At 44.4% G+C, this 15,668-nt stretch overlaps 1 protein-coding gene across 1 annotated transcript in view; it reads right to left on the minus strand.

The window, feature by feature from the left end:
* Positions 1-15,668, minus strand: part of slc7a2 (solute carrier family 7 member 2) — a 182,337-nt gene that overhangs the window by 40,610 nt on the left and 126,059 nt on the right. Inside the window, exons 7-8 of the mRNA XM_067986949.1 lie at positions 6,432-6,568; positions 3,107-3,209 (exon numbers count right to left, since the gene is read on the minus strand). Of these exons, the coding sequence (XP_067843050.1) occupies positions 3,107-3,209; positions 6,432-6,568 (240 nt within the window). The remainder of the gene's footprint in view (positions 1-3,106; positions 3,210-6,431; positions 6,569-15,668) is intronic.

The following is a 15,668-nucleotide window of genomic DNA, read 5'->3' on the forward strand; positions in this document are numbered from 1 at the left end:
TGCAGGTCCCATCCCTATGTTTACACACTGATGAGTTATGTTAAAACATTGAATAAAGGTTGCGCACTACTAAATCCCACATCCTCCAATCTGCACGACAGACCTCACCAATCTGCCGATCTGAGTTGTTACCAGGCCTGCCAGAATGCATGCACCAAGGTGCTCTGCTGACACACTAGAGACCTTGGTACAAGAGGTGGACAGAAGGAGAGACATCCTATATCCGTGGGAGTGGGGGGGGGGGGGGGAGAGGGTGCAAGAGGCCCTCCAGACATATACTCAAAAGGCAGTGGGAGATCAGCGGGGGACGAAGTCAATGCCAGGCGCACAGAATCATGAACATGGATGCAGTGCAGGAAGATGTTCAATGCTTTGACATGATTGGTCAAGGTGAGTGAGGTCAACTGTCAAGTGGCTTCTCCTACCAACTGCTCCACGCACTACAGCCCCCATCCCCCACATACCAATAAACTCTTTCCATCAGTACTCAACTCTTCCAATCAGATGCTTCCTCTCACCCTTACACATTACCACTATTTCAAGCCGCCCACCCACAACTCACAGGCCACACACTCTAGCTATTCAACCATGACAGGCACATCACCCAGTCACATGTCCCGCTTTCTTGCAGAAGAAGATGGTGCATATCAAGAGGCAGGAAGTGGGAGTGGCATTTAGACCCTCGAGCCTGCTCCACCATTCAATGAGATCACGGTTGACCTGTGACCTAACTCCATATACCCGACTTAGCCCATATCCCTTAACACCCTTGGTTCACAGAAATCTATCAATCTCAGATTTACTATTCACAAGTGAGCTAGCATTAACTGCCGTCTGCAGAAGAGCGCTCCAAACATCTCCCACCCTTTGTGTGTAGAAGTATTTCCTAACTTCACTCTTGCACGTCCTGGCTCTAAATGTTAGGCTATGTCCCCTCGACCTAATATTCAAGGCTAGGAGACCTCCAAAAGCAGTTACAAATGTCTCGGCAGCCAGAAGCAATAATCCAGCCACTAACCTGTAAATCCTGCATGGTCCCTTTAAATAGCGCTGGTTGGGGTCCTCCAGGCACTCTAAGACACGTTCAGATGGTCAGGGTTAAGACTGTGTGTCGAGTTGAGCGTTAAGTCCCAAAATGCTGCCTATCCCTTTAAATCAGTGTTGCACACTGATTGAAACAATTTTCTCCCTGCTTTACATGATTCCAGTGTTCGTTATCTGCGCCTGGGTTAACTCCTATACCAAGATGGCATCCGGCGCATTTCACGCTGGAAACGTGCGTGCGCATCCAAGACACAATCTTGGATGTCAGCGAGGCCGTGTTGCGCCGAAACAATGGGTGCTACATGGCCCAATTTAGCGCCCTGTGCGTCCTCCTCAAAGCTTACTTTCCCACCCAGCTTTGTATCGTCAGCAAATTTGGATACATTACACTCGGTCCCTTCATCTAAGTCATTAATATAGATTGTAAATAGCTGAGGCCCAAGCACTGATCCTTGCGGCACCCCACTAGTTTCAGCCTGCCAACCTGAGAATGACCCGTTTATCCCCACTCTCTGATTTCTATCCTTTAACTAATCTATGCTAATATATTACCCCCAACCCCATGAGCCCGTACCTTGTATAACAACCTTTTATGTGGCACCTTATCGAATGCCTTTTGAAATCCAAATATACTACATCCACTGGTTCCCCTTTACCCACCCTGCTAGTTACATCTTCAGAAAACTCTAATAAATTTGTCAAATACGATTTGCCTTACATAAAACCATGCTGTCTCTGCCTAATCATATTATGGTTTTCTAAGTGCCCTGTTACCACTTCCTTAATAATGGATTCCAGCATTTTCCCGACGACCGATGACTGGCCTGTAGTTCCGTTTTCTCTCTCCCTCCCTTCTAGAATAGCGGGGTAATATTTGCTTCCCAGTCCACTGGGAGCGTTCCTGAATCTAGAGAATTTTGGAAGATCATAACCAATGCATCCACTATCTCTGCAGCCACCTCTTTTAGAACTCTAGGATGTAGGCCATCAGGTCCAGGGGATTTGTCGGCTTTTAGTCCCATTAGTTTGTCCAGTACTTTTTCTCCAATGATATTAATTGTTTTAAGTTCCTCACTCTCATTCACCCCTTGGTTCCCCACTATTTTTGGTATGCTTTTTGTGTCTTCGACTGTGAAGACAGATACAAAATATTGGTTTAACTCATCTGCCATTTCCTGATTCCCCATTATAATTTCTCCTGTCTCAGCCAATGTAGGCAAGTGTGAGGTAATCTACTTTGGACCTAAAAAGGATAGATCAGAGTACTTTCTAAATGGTGAAAAGCTCAAAACAGTGAGGTCCAAAGAGATTTAGGGAGTCCATGTACATAGATCTTTAAAATGTCATGGACAAGTACAGAAAATAATCAAAAAGGCTAATGGAATGCTGGCCTTTAAATCTAGAGGACTAGAATACAAGGGGGTAGAAGTTATGCTACGGCTATACAAAGCCCTGGTTTGACCACACCTGGAGCACTGTGTTCAGTTCTGGGCACTGCACCTTAGGAAGGATGTATTGGCCTTGGAGGGAGTGCAGCGTAGATTTACTAGAATGATACCTGAACTCCAAGGGTTAAATTACGAGGAGAGATTACACAAACTAAGGTTGTATTCCCTGGAATTTAGAAGGTAGATGGGTGATTTGATTGAAGTTTTCAAGATATTAAGGGGAACTGATAGGGTAGATAGAGAGAAACTATTTGCGCTGGTTGGGGAGTCTAGGACTAGGGGACATACCCTAAAAATTAGAGCCAGGACTTTCAGGATTGAAGTTAGGAAACACTTCTCCATACAAAGGGTGGTAGGAGTTTGGAACTCTCTTCCACAAATGGCAGTTGATGCTAGCTCAACTGTTAATTTTAAATCTGAGATTGAAAGGTTTTTGTTAACCAACTGTATTAAGGGATATGGGGCTACGGCAGGTATGTGGGGTTAGGACACAGATCAGCCATGATCTCACTGAATGGCAGAACAGGCTTGAGGGGCTAAATGACCTAGTCCTGTTCCTATGTTCCTACTGTCTATTGAACATGAGATATTGCACAGTGGGCATAAATACCTACCTGAGGAGGAGTACACATGCTGCTACCAGGGTGTATGCCAGGAGTGTCCCAATAGACATCATATCCACCAAGGCTTTAAGATCAAAGAGGAATGCCATGACAGCTGCCAAAAAATCACCAGGATGTGAACAGTAGTGTTAAAATAAAATAATCTGTAGTTGTGTGGGAAAATACATACAAGTCTAAAAATGACTGTTGCTGAAATTAATGGACAAGTTAATATGTTCAGGAAACATTCCCGTCCAGTGTTTTAACGCAGGCGCCAATCTTTTCATTTTTAATGAGTTAACGCCTCTGCTAAAAGAGCAAACAACAAATATCATACTAACCTGTTAAGAGTTCTTTAGTGATATTTAAGGTGTATAGTCATTTAGCCTGACTTGCACAACTGCCATGCAATTTTACAAACCTCTTCAAAGAGTAAGTGGCGGTTACAATTTCATTAAGTTTGTTCAAAGATTCTTCTTTAAATAGTTAAATACACATGAGAATACACAGAACTAGCATACAGTAATGATTTAATTCTGCAGTATATTTCTTAAATGTTTAAATCATGCTAATCATTACAGTCTGTTGTTGCATGCAATTAGTGAAGCTTCAATTATAGCACACAATGTGGTTTATCTACACTACTGCCATGTTGGTAGATTGTGTCTTAGATCTAATGAAAGTATACCACAATGAGTTATAATGCCCAATAGTTCAGTACAAAGCTTAATTAATTCATAAAAGATTTAGAAGTGGTAGTGTTATTGCTGGTGCTAAAATTGATAGCCAAGGTAGAATGAATGGCTAGCTAGTGTTTGGAGCTAACCAATTCCCCAGGCAATAATTAAGTATCAAACATTAAGACACATTGAAACTTAAAAGAAAAATCCCCAATCATGCTTAAATTTTCTAGCATGGCCTTTATTCACAGGTAAACCTGAAACAGTGATGGAGATTAAAATCCTGATAATGAATCACAGCCAGATAGAATTCCAAGAAAAAAATGTATGTGCATTTGAAAAATTCAAATGCGGATTGAAAGTGAAGCTGGTCTTCTGCCACGAGAACAGCTTAAACTGCTTAATCTTCAGGTAAAATTTTGAAACAAATGTGCTGTAATTGGGAAATAAGACATTTCTAATTTATAGGTTTACTGCAAATTTCTAATTTACATTGATATTTTGATCATGTGACGCTATCAGGCAATGCTTTCCTACCACATAATTAAAATAGGAAATACAAAACACACTAAACTGCATACATCACTGCATAGACGATGAGCCAATCACAGCTTTCTAATCACCACAATAAATCTGTGACACTCTAATCCACTAATTTGCTTCACACATCTCTAACACTGACTCCCAAAAAAACATCAAATAAAAACAAAATTAGACTAGATGTTTCAGGTCCGTTGTCCTAATCCACTGAGATCGGTCAGTGTGCCATATTTCTTCCTTTTCAACAACCTCCTTCTAATCAATGCGACAGTTGAATAGAACCACGTTAATCTGTGTTGCAGTAAATTCCCTTCCACACCAACTACCCCACCCCCCCAATAAAATCATAAAAACTACATGAAAAAAAAGTACAAATGAAAAAAAAATCAGAGAATGAGTATTATAAGCAGTCAGTTGCCATTTGGTCGAAAAGTGCTGTAAGAACTGGTTATGTAGATAGGAGCTTAGTCAGGGTGTATGGTTCTATTTTACTTAGGTAGGTTTGTGCGAGTAAGCCGTGTTAAATCCAAAACACTTGCATGCAGGCACTGCAGGGAGTTGTCATGGTTACAGTGAACTTGCTAAATGTAAGAGATTAAAATGAACAAATTTTAAACAAATGGCTAGAACTAAGTGTCCTGTCTTGGGCTAGACTTGCTAACCGCCTATTTTACTTCTGCTGGTTCACCTATGAACCTAATTTTTTAATCAATTAGAATGTCCTTGGGGTGGAAATTGCTTTAGGCCTGTGAACTTTTGCTTATCCAAAGCTCTGCTGCCTCTGTATCCTGTCCCACACCAAATCCCACTCACCCATCACCTCTGTGCTCACTGACCTACATTGGCTCAAAGTCCTCCAATGCCTCAAATTTAAAATTCTCCTCAAGTTTAAATCCTTTCATTGTCTCACCCCTCCCTATCTCTATAACCCATCAAGAGCTCTGTGTTCCTCCAACTCTGCACCCTCCTCTCCCTTCACCCCACCAGTGATGGCCATGCCTTCAGCCATCTAGCCCCTAAGCTCTGGAATTCCCTCCCTAAACCTCTCCGCTTCGCTCCACTCCTTTAAGACACTACTTAAAACCTACCTCTTTAATCTAGCTTTTAGTCAACTCTCCTAATATCCCTTTCTCTGGCTTGGTGTCCAGTTTGCCTGATTACGCTTTTGTGAAACCTTGGAAACATTTTTCTATGTTAAAGGCACTACACAAATGCAAGTTGTTATTATTGTTGTTCAGGGGCCATCAGCCATTTATATGCTCCTGGCGTTCGAAATCCCATCCCCGCCAACTCAGTGCATTTCCACACATCACACGGTGGCAGCATTCTAAAAGTGTTTAAATAAGCTGACCAGCCATGAATGAGTAATGGTCCCAGAAATGCTGTGCAAAGACCACAATATCATGTGTATAAGGAAACCCAATAATCTGTCTCAGGCACATATCACAAGATATGGCATTAAAAGTTAAATACTATCAAATGGAACCATGCGCCTTCAAATCCCTGGAATTAATGCCTATTAGAATTAACAACATTTGTCAGACTCTGCAGAGATTAGTAGAAAAGTAATTAAATGAGCTGCAAAACACTTTTATATCAACACCAGTTTGCTCCAGAATAGACACAACTGGGTCACTGTGAAAACATATGACTTGGCATTGACTGGGAGGAGATGTCTGCTCTGGCTGTATATAAAAGGCCACATTTTAATCTCATCATCACTGTTTAATACCCGTGTGAACAATTGCCACTAGATGCTAGGTATGCTAGGCTATTTTTAAACTCATTTAAAAAAGATACCTTTTCTTTTAGAAGGTATTTTCATTTTGTGAGATTAAGCATTCTCATTTATTTTTTTTTTAAAAACAGATGCCAGATTTTTTTTAATCCACTTATAAAATACAAAGGAGATTACATTGTCTGCCACTATAAATTTCTTCTACAGAATTGTAATTATTGCTTAGAACCTGGCATACCTACTTGCAGTACAATCCTCACCACCTGATTAATGAAGGCACCAGGACTCTGCATGCTTCAGGGAATAGTGCATCAAGCCCAGGCATGCTTATCGACAGATGAGGTCCCTTCGGGGGAAGGGACAAGTTGCATCAGCTTACCAGAGATGACCCCTGATGCCAGTGTTGCAGCAACTGGTGTCTGCCTCTTACTCACTTTTGCCAGAAAACTGAATAGTAAACCATCTCGTGCCATTGCAAACAGAATTCTGGGTAAAGGGAACATAGACCCCAACAGGCTAAAAAGAAAAAGGTCAAAGATCAAATAAAAACACATCCAGTGCTATGTACTTGTAATGGATACATTTAGCAAATGTAGAATTGCCAAAGTCAATGGTCAGGCCACTTTTAAAAATTTATAACTTTGATGAATTGAGGTGAGGAATGTTAATGGAACACATTTCCACTTTGGCTGGAACAATGAAGCATTTCCAGGTGCTAACTTAACATGGTTATATGGAGAGCAAAACTCTTTCTACTCCATCCTAACAACTTTGCTTAACCCCTAACTCATTAGACTACATTCTATTGCAAAATGAGAATTGTTCCCCTTCCCACACCAGCTATCTTTAGGGGCTCACTCAATGAATGACAATTTATGCTGTACTATTGGTAGTTTTTGTGTTGTTGGACTGCAGCTATTAGGAGCTGGGTTGAGGTGAGCCAAACTCATTACAGGTAGTACACTTAAATGATAACTTTCCAACATTTGTGCGCTGCCAGAAGAGCCTCGCATTATCTTAAATGGCTGGAAACTAATAGGTAGTGGGCACCAAAATTTCTGACATGCAATCTTGGCCACCAGGGCTCCTTGTACACAGCATAAATTCAGAAAAGTACCTCTTTGCTGCCAGTTCGGTCGGTTCTCATCCCATTAATCTGGGTTGAATTTAAACCCAGGTCTCAGAGGTGAAAGGACAGTGTGGTAACCAACTACACTCCCCCTGTCTCACCAGGCTGTTTAAAAGTAATAGATGAAAGTTAAATATTTCTCTTCAAACCAGACCAGATCCTTAATATAGGAATATTGTTTCTCCATATTTAGGTTGCAAAGTTCATTGTGCACTAGTTACAATGTTAGCAAAGAAACCCTTAGGCCAATTACTGAACAGATCTTCACCCCTCTCACCTAGCGTAAGTACCAACACCATCCAATCTAATGCCTAGTAAGAGCCCTCACTCTCCCTTTTAGTCCTGAGTGGCCTTCGTCTCCTACAAAAAAATTACCCTGACCGTGTCAATTAGTAATGCACCCAAGTGTGTTAGCTATGGGGTACAAACTGCGCTTCTGCTTTCCTGGGTTGTGCTAAGCGCGCATTCTGTGAAATTGTGTACTCTCAGCCCATGGTTTTAATAGATAGAAAACCCCAGGGTGGGAATATGCAAATTAGTGAGGAAGGAGAATTTTTATTCCTACATAACTAGTCAGGACACTCTACCAAGTATTATGTAACTTGTAAAGCAGCATGTACTTTGTTATTATGTGTTCCATAATGACTTGAGGAAAACATATAAATTCTTGTGCAACTCAATAACATTAAATAAATTATCTGAGGCAAAAAAACATTAGCAATTCTACTGCAAATATAAATGAAAGACTGTTACTCCTTTAAAGTTATCATTGATATTACGGCACATTTACACTGGACTCAAAAGATTGGTAATAGTGCATTTCTGACTGCAATATAAAATGAGATTGCAAATTTTAAATGAGACTTGGCAAAGAACTAATGTACTGACCAACTGACAATTTTGTCCTACATTTGCTCAATTAACATACAATTCCCTCTTTACTTTCCTTCTTCCACCCATCCACAAAATCTCACCTGCAACCACACCTGATGACATTGTAGCAACAACTGGAGTCTTCGTCTTAGTATTGATGCGGGCTAAAGCTTTGAAAAGCAACCCATCTTCAGCCATAGCATAGATTACACGGGGCATGGGGAAAATGGAACCAAGTAGACTGAATGAAGAGGAAAGACATGCACAATGTCCCAAGTCAGAGTCGCAGCAGGTACGTAGTAAATTAATGAAAAATTAACATTCACTGCGGGGCTCTACATAAACTCCCAAACTCTCCTTGTCCAGTGGGAAAATGGTTTGTATAATCCACTTAATTATTCCCCCCAAAATAAAATGACATGGATTTTTTTATTTATTAATGCAGAAAATGAAAGTCTCTGGTTAGTTTTACATAATCAAAGCATGGCATGTTGAATTCCACCAATGCCCTAGTGGGTAAAGGCATTACCTGGTGTAATACTAAGCCATACAGGGCAGGAGGTTCCAATTTCATTCCCAGCCTTTGTCTAGAGAGCTGATCCTAGCTGGGGCCCTACAATTGGCCTCAATATCCTAGCCTGCACTATGGAGGGGGTTAAATAAACATTATTCCTGGGGACTCTGCTGGAAAGTGAGTGTGTGTTCAGACATCAGGTGACAACATGATTGTGTTTGGTTGTTATGCCACCTCTGCAAAATAACTTCATGTCCAGGCACACATGTAAAGAATGATCACTTAGGCAAGGTGGAAGAGGGCTGCCAGTGCCTCTGGGCCCATATCCTAGCAAGAGTCTGTGCCTTCAGGAGAGGAGGGCAAAAACTGAGGAATTAAAACAAATTATAAAATGTACATGACTGCCTGGAATTTCCACGGACATTCTCCTGATCTCCAACCGTAACTTTGGCAGGACCCTTGGAGAAATACTTTTACCTGTTTACGCCATTTCTCCGGCAGTCTGCCAAAGTTAAGGCAGAACATCAGGAGAAACCCCCTTCCGAAAATACTAGGCGTCTGAGTTTATAATGTGACTCTGAGGACAAGTTGGAGGATCAGAAATGCAACGATGTTTAGACTAGATTGATCCAAGAGTGAAAGTCTCTTTTTTTTCCTTCAGGCTTTTTTAAAAACATCTCCAGGTCACCAACAACAATGATATTGTCATAGGCCTTCACTAATACTGGCTACAAGGAGTTGTACAAACGTGATCCTAGGGCAACTCCATCTATGTCACTGTAACTCAGAACTAGAAATATTTCATGACTTTATTTAAGATGGGATTTCCAGAATGTTTTTTGTTTGCTTTGATAAGTAAAATAGTGATAATGTTTGGTTGTGTTCACCCACTTGAGCATACTAGACAAACTTTAGTTGCCCAAATGTGGTTCATGTTTACACTGGCCAAAGAGACAACAGTTATGTAGAGTCCTACAGTGTAATCACTTAATAAAAATTAGTTTGATTTGATTTCATTCAGGTGTGGAAATAGAAAAATGTATTGTTAGGCATATCCAGAAATTTTGAAAACTGTTTTCTCCTTAATGTTTTCACTAACAAACATTTTATATTAAACATTTTATATTGAACGTTTCCATGAGAAAGTCACAAAAATGCAATTTTTATTGCACACTAACAAAGGGGTGGATTTTATTTTGCATCGACGGATGGTAAATTGGTCAGTTGCCCATTATACACCCCACTCGATTCTCCTTTCAACTGAAATCAATGGAATGAAAAATCAGGCTGGGTGTGTAACTGGACACCGATCCACAACCCCAAGCTTACCACCTGTCAGTGAAAGTTAAAATCTACGCCAGGGTGTTTTAAAAACTACCACTGGGCAGTCCAACTCCAGGGCATCGGTTCCTGGAACAAGGGCTTCCCTCAAAACCACTGGGTCAGCAGGGTGACAAATGCCCTCTATGAGCTCAGCTGCACAGAAATACCCAAAAGTATCCCTGACCCTGGCAATCTGAAGGGAAGCCTGCATCACACAGAAAGTGACAGTGATCCTGTCAGCCTGCTCCCCACAGTGACGCAACAGTGACCTGCCTGACGATCTCCACGCCACTGGCCTCCAGCATGAGGAGAGCATTACTGAGTTCGGAAAATCACTCCACCAAGATTGGATCATGTCCTTTCAGCAGCTGGCCAGCAAATCTCAGGCCTCTGCTCAATACTGTGGGGTGTATAACGGATGGCTGATTTGCTACCACCCGTTTTATGCCCTTGCCGAAGTTGAAAGTTCCACCCATCCTCTTTAAAATATTGCTTGTTATGTTAATTCTTAAAAATTCTGTACCTCTTATTTTTATTTGTACTCCACAATAAAAGAAGCTAGTTCTAATAATTTGCTATTATTCACAAGCGATGGTCAATTAAATCAGGAACACTTTTTTATCCATTGATTACTGGAGCTGCATTTTTGTGTGGTGGCAGATCTCTTTTGATTAAAGTTTCAATCTACTTAAAAAAAATCATGTTGTGCAGCCCAAATTACGTTCACATTGTTAATCCCAGTTTCAAAGCAAAACCAAAACCTTTAGGGTTCAGAAGACTCTTAAGAAGTTTGCAGGTTATTCAAAGACAGCATTCTAACTGGTTGAGGAATCTTAGTTTTATCAGCAGATATATGAAGGCACATTAACACAAGGAAATACATTACTAAATCTCTACAGCACAAAACCAATTGGGAAAAACAGAAAGTAATACATTTATGTACAGGTTATATTGTGAAAATAAACATAATGAAAATGTGGAATAAAGGAAAGGTAATAGTGACCCCATCAGAGTGACCTGAGTCTTCTGAGTCTTTTAATGTCCTTAGATGCACATGGGAAGAATGGCCCGAATTTTCTCGGGGCCTGAGGGATGATCGGGGGTGGGGGGGGGGGGGGAGTGGCTGGTGTGGAGGAATGAGGAGGAAGTAAATCAGGCGCAAGAAGTGCGGCGAGAGCGGAAAATTGGGTAGGGCCTGGAAACGTCAAGTATCCACCCAAAAGAAACTCTGCAGCCAGTTAATGGGACCAGTGTCCTTAACTCTAGAAAGAACCCAATATCCAGGTCATTGAGGTGCAGAAGTGGGGCCCACCAAGTCTCCAGGTTATTGCTGCAGCCTGATAGACCCCAAACTTGACAGCGGCAAATTCTTTGCTTGGCCCTCTTACAAGGGACGTTGATCACAGACAGAACTGCACCTTTTAGGGGGCGTGCAGCCATCCAGTGCTGCATCCTCTACCCCTCTTGTCCTCTAGCGGACACCCAAGATTCACTCATTGGGCTCAATTTTAAAAGAAAAGTCCGGGTGCATTGGGGCAATGAAAATCGGGGTCATCTGGAGCGGGCAGGAATCCCGGCTCCAACACGCTGAAGAATGCGCACGACCCAGAGACATCTGGGTGCGCGCGCCGTTCTCGAACCCGGAAGTTCCGCTGGCAATTAAAGCTGGCGGGAAGGTTTTTAAAACACTAAATCAAGTACTTAGAAGTAATTGAAATGTACATAAATCCAATTAACTATGAAGGCAAACGATTTCAACGCTGCCTCAACGTGTTTCCCGTGCTGTGTGAAACACGCCATGGTGAACGAGCCGTGTTTCAGCCGGCAGCCATTTGGACATTTAAATCCCTGTTTGACAGATGGGGATAAAAGGTGAGTTATTGCAGCAGGGCACTCAGTTCTCTCAGACAAACTTTTGGCTGAAAGATCTCTGTGTTTAGACTGAAAATTATTGGTTTCCACTCAGAATTCTTCTGTTTACGCATATTTACCAACTTTTCGGGCCCCCTCAAACTGACACCATCAGGATGGGGGAGGGGGGCGCGATGGCTGCATTCACCACTACAGACCAAGGCTCAGCTTCCTGGACCTCTCTGAGGAGCAGTGCATACGGAGGCTGAGAGTGAGTCGCCAGGCATCTGCAGCCTCCTTCATGCCGAGCTGCTCCCAGCTGGGCCGGGCAGCAACTCATCTAACCCGTCGCTGTTAAAGGCACTACTGCCCTCAACTTCTTTGTCTCCGGATCATTCCAGGGTGCCACCGGTGACATCGCTGGGGTCTCTGTTGTCTGCACACAAGTGTATAAGGCAGGTCACCGACGGCTTGTTTTGCAGGGCCTCACAATACATCAACTTCCCCATGGACGACCTCAGCCAGACGGAGAGGGCAGTGGGATTCCACTCTGTGGCTGGCTTCCCACAGGTACAGGGTGCAATCAAATACATGCATATAGCAATCCGAGCACCTCCACACGAGCCAGGACTGTTCATCAACAGAAAGGGATATCACTCCATCAATGTTTAGCTCGTTTGTGACCACCGCAAGATTTCTTCACGTCTGCGCCAGATTCCCTGGCAGCTGCCACGATTCCTTCATTCTGAGAGAATCCAACATCCCGGGCCTCTTCCATGCACCGAGCACCCTTAAGGGCTGGCTCCTCAGGGGCAAGGGATACCCCCTGCACATGTGGCTCATGACATCTCTGAGGAACCCCATCAGCGAGCGACAGCGTCGATACGACAGCCACATCGCCACCAGGTCTAGAATTGAACATGCGATAGGACTGCTGAAGATGCGATTTCGGTGCCTCGATCGTTCTGGGGGAGCGCTTCAATACGCATCAGCGAGAGTGGGTCGCATTGTAGTAGTGTGTTGTGTCCTGCACAACATGGTGCAACAGAGAGGGGTACCGGTTGAGGAGGCCCCATCCCCTCATCCACCATCCACATCTGCCATCCACATTGAGGAGGAGCAGGAGGAGGATGAACCCATGGGCAGAGCAGTGGCTCACCTGGCTGCTCGTGAGGCCAGGGAGTCACTCATATGTGAACGGTTCTCGTAAGATCAGAAAGTGAGAAGAGCCGCCTGGAAAGACCAGTGCCAACACCAGCGGCCCCTGCACAAAACAGTCCTGCAAGTACACATACACCCACTGTAAAGTGACCCGCTGGGTGGCATCAAGTGTCGCCGTTCATGATGAAGCACATGAAAGGGCCCTGTCACAAAAGTCAGTCAAGAATGGGCAAGACATGGCAGTAGTGGTGAAAATGATAACATTTCATGTGACTTTAACAAAAATCATATATAAATGAAAAACATGACAGTCTGTCAGACACCCTTGTGCATACCCTTCGTGATCACAAATCCTTAGCCTTTCTCTTCCTACCACTTCTACATGGTGCATCCCCTGCGGCTGCAGCAGAGGTAGTGGCAGGTTGCTCATGTCCATGGTCAGACTGCTTAGATGCTTTCGGCCTATGTCCTCTGGGTTTTGGAGTAGGTGAGGGCCCCGCCAAAGACTGCTCCACCTGCCCCTGTGCAGGGACAGACTCGGCCACCTGGAGATGAGGCAGCATTGTGAGTACTGGTTGAGAGGGGGGCAACGGGTGAGACATGGGAGCACTTTGAGTGGCGTCCCCACTTCCATGTTTCCTTTCACCATCAGCCCTCTCCTGGTCTAGGCCCACATCACTCCTACCACCCTGCTGGAGGACATGTATGATGTCTTGGAAGTCCAGTTGTAAAGTTTCTGTCTGCCTGTTTAAGGCGGCAGAATGTTGTTCACGTGAGTCTGAACGGCCGTTGTCAGAGCCTGAATGGACTCATTTGTGAGCCGTGCTTGAAGCTCAATGGAGGCTAGCCTTCTCTCCATTGCAAACATTCCCGCACTTACCTGCGACACTATCTCAGACATTTCCGCAGTTCCCCACAACACTAGCTCAGATATTTCAGCAGTCACGTGCGACACTATCTCAGACAGTTGCTCACATCCCTGTGACACTATCTCAGAGATTCCCTCTCGTATCTGTGCCACCATTCCACTAATGCAGGAGTTGGACTCCTCCATCCTCTGTGCGATTGTGGAGAGTGTGCGCGGCACCTGTTCCAGTACCTTGCAAATGTGCTGCTGTCCCTTGATCATTCTCTTTTTAAAGGATGGCCCCCGGGGTTCAGCATCTGCGTCCAGCTAAGCAGAGCCTGGAAAGGAGTGCGCCCACCGACGCACACTCTCCACAGCTGCCCCTGCCACAAGTGTCTGCTCGTGCTCACTTGTGTGCGGTGACTCACCAGGCGCCAACCCAACTAACTGAGGACTAGGACCCACCGGGGTGTGAGTATCTGCGCTGGTGGATGGCTCGCTAAGATGTGACGATGCGCCCTCAGAGGCCGGGAGCTCCTCTGAGGAATTGCCCTCTCCCGTCACTGTGGTCGTTGAATGGCCTGTAAGAGAACAGAAGGCAATATTAAGCATCATCACAGATGTGTCACGTTGCGATGAGGACACTGAGGTGCTTAACATGCCAAGCATTAACATCAATTCATGTTGTGTGTGATGAATGTTAAAGTTTGTCACCAGACTTTTGTGGGGTGCCAGTCTTGGCGTCCCCGACGGACAGGCACTCGAGGGTGCAGCTGATCTCCAGGGCCTCCTCCTCCGCCTCTGTGAGGACCACTATTTGTTGTGGCCCCCCCTCCAGTCCTCACCCTCTCGCATCCATTTTGTGCTCTCTTCTAGAAGGGAAGAAAGTACAGAGGTGTGAGTGAGTTATGGTGAAGTGGCCAATCGATGAATGCATTGCTTTGGGTGAGGCTGACTGTGAAAGAGGTGCATCAGAGGGTGAGTATGAGACAGACATCACATTGGATCAGGATTGGGGTGAGTGACAGTAGTGGGATGACAAATGGAGAGGTGAGGAAGTGCTGAGGAAGTGCAGGTAAGTTGAGGATGAGCCTTAAGTGGGTGTGAGGAGTGATGTGATGGAGTAGTCTTGGCAGTGCAGAATGAGTTGGTGGGGGGGTGGTGATGAGGAACACGGAATGCAGGAGAATCAGGAAGTGTACTCACTTTTGCTGACCTAGTTAAGTCATTGAACGCTTCCTGCACTGGACCCAGCTGCTGGTGACCTCCTCTGCCACCTTGAGCCAGGCCTTCTTGGTGGCAGAGGCAGGACACTTCCTCCTGTCGGCCAGGTAAAACAGTTTCCTCCTCCTCCTCACCCCGGCCAGTAGCACCTGAAATGAGGCACCACTGAATCTTGGAGCAGCCTTGCCCCTGTGCTGCTCCATTGGGTCTTTTTGCTCCAGCAAAAGCCATTGGAGCAACGGTCCTTTAAATCCAGATGCTCCAGCTGACAGCAGGTCATGCAGGTGCATAGTCCGCCCACTGCGCAGCTTTCGGACGGCAAACCCGGAAGCTACGTTTAGGGCCACCAATTGAGTCGTGATCGCATGGGGAAGGTACATTTTTATTATCCGGGTTTGCTGCGTGCCCACTGACCCCCTCCCCCCACCGCTGCCATCCGGCCGCCCTTTTAAAATTGAGCCCATTGTGGTGTAAGTATCCACCGAAAATATTTAAATGTGATAGCATTCTGATCCTGGATACTCTGGTGGGGTTAGGAGTGGAGGCCAGCAGCGATTACTTCCCCGCACTTAAACCAGTGGAGTAGGACTGGGGATTTTCGAGGCCAGAGTTCTTTTTCAATCTCAACAAATTTAAAAATTGGCCCTAGAGGTTTGAAGGTCTGCTTAGAAAATCTCTGACTGGAAAACTGCTT

The sequence above is a fragment of the Heptranchias perlo genome, chromosome 1 (assembly GCF_035084215.1).
Source record: "Heptranchias perlo isolate sHepPer1 chromosome 1, sHepPer1.hap1, whole genome shotgun sequence".
Lineage (NCBI taxonomy): Eukaryota > Metazoa > Chordata > Chondrichthyes > Hexanchiformes > Hexanchidae > Heptranchias > Heptranchias perlo.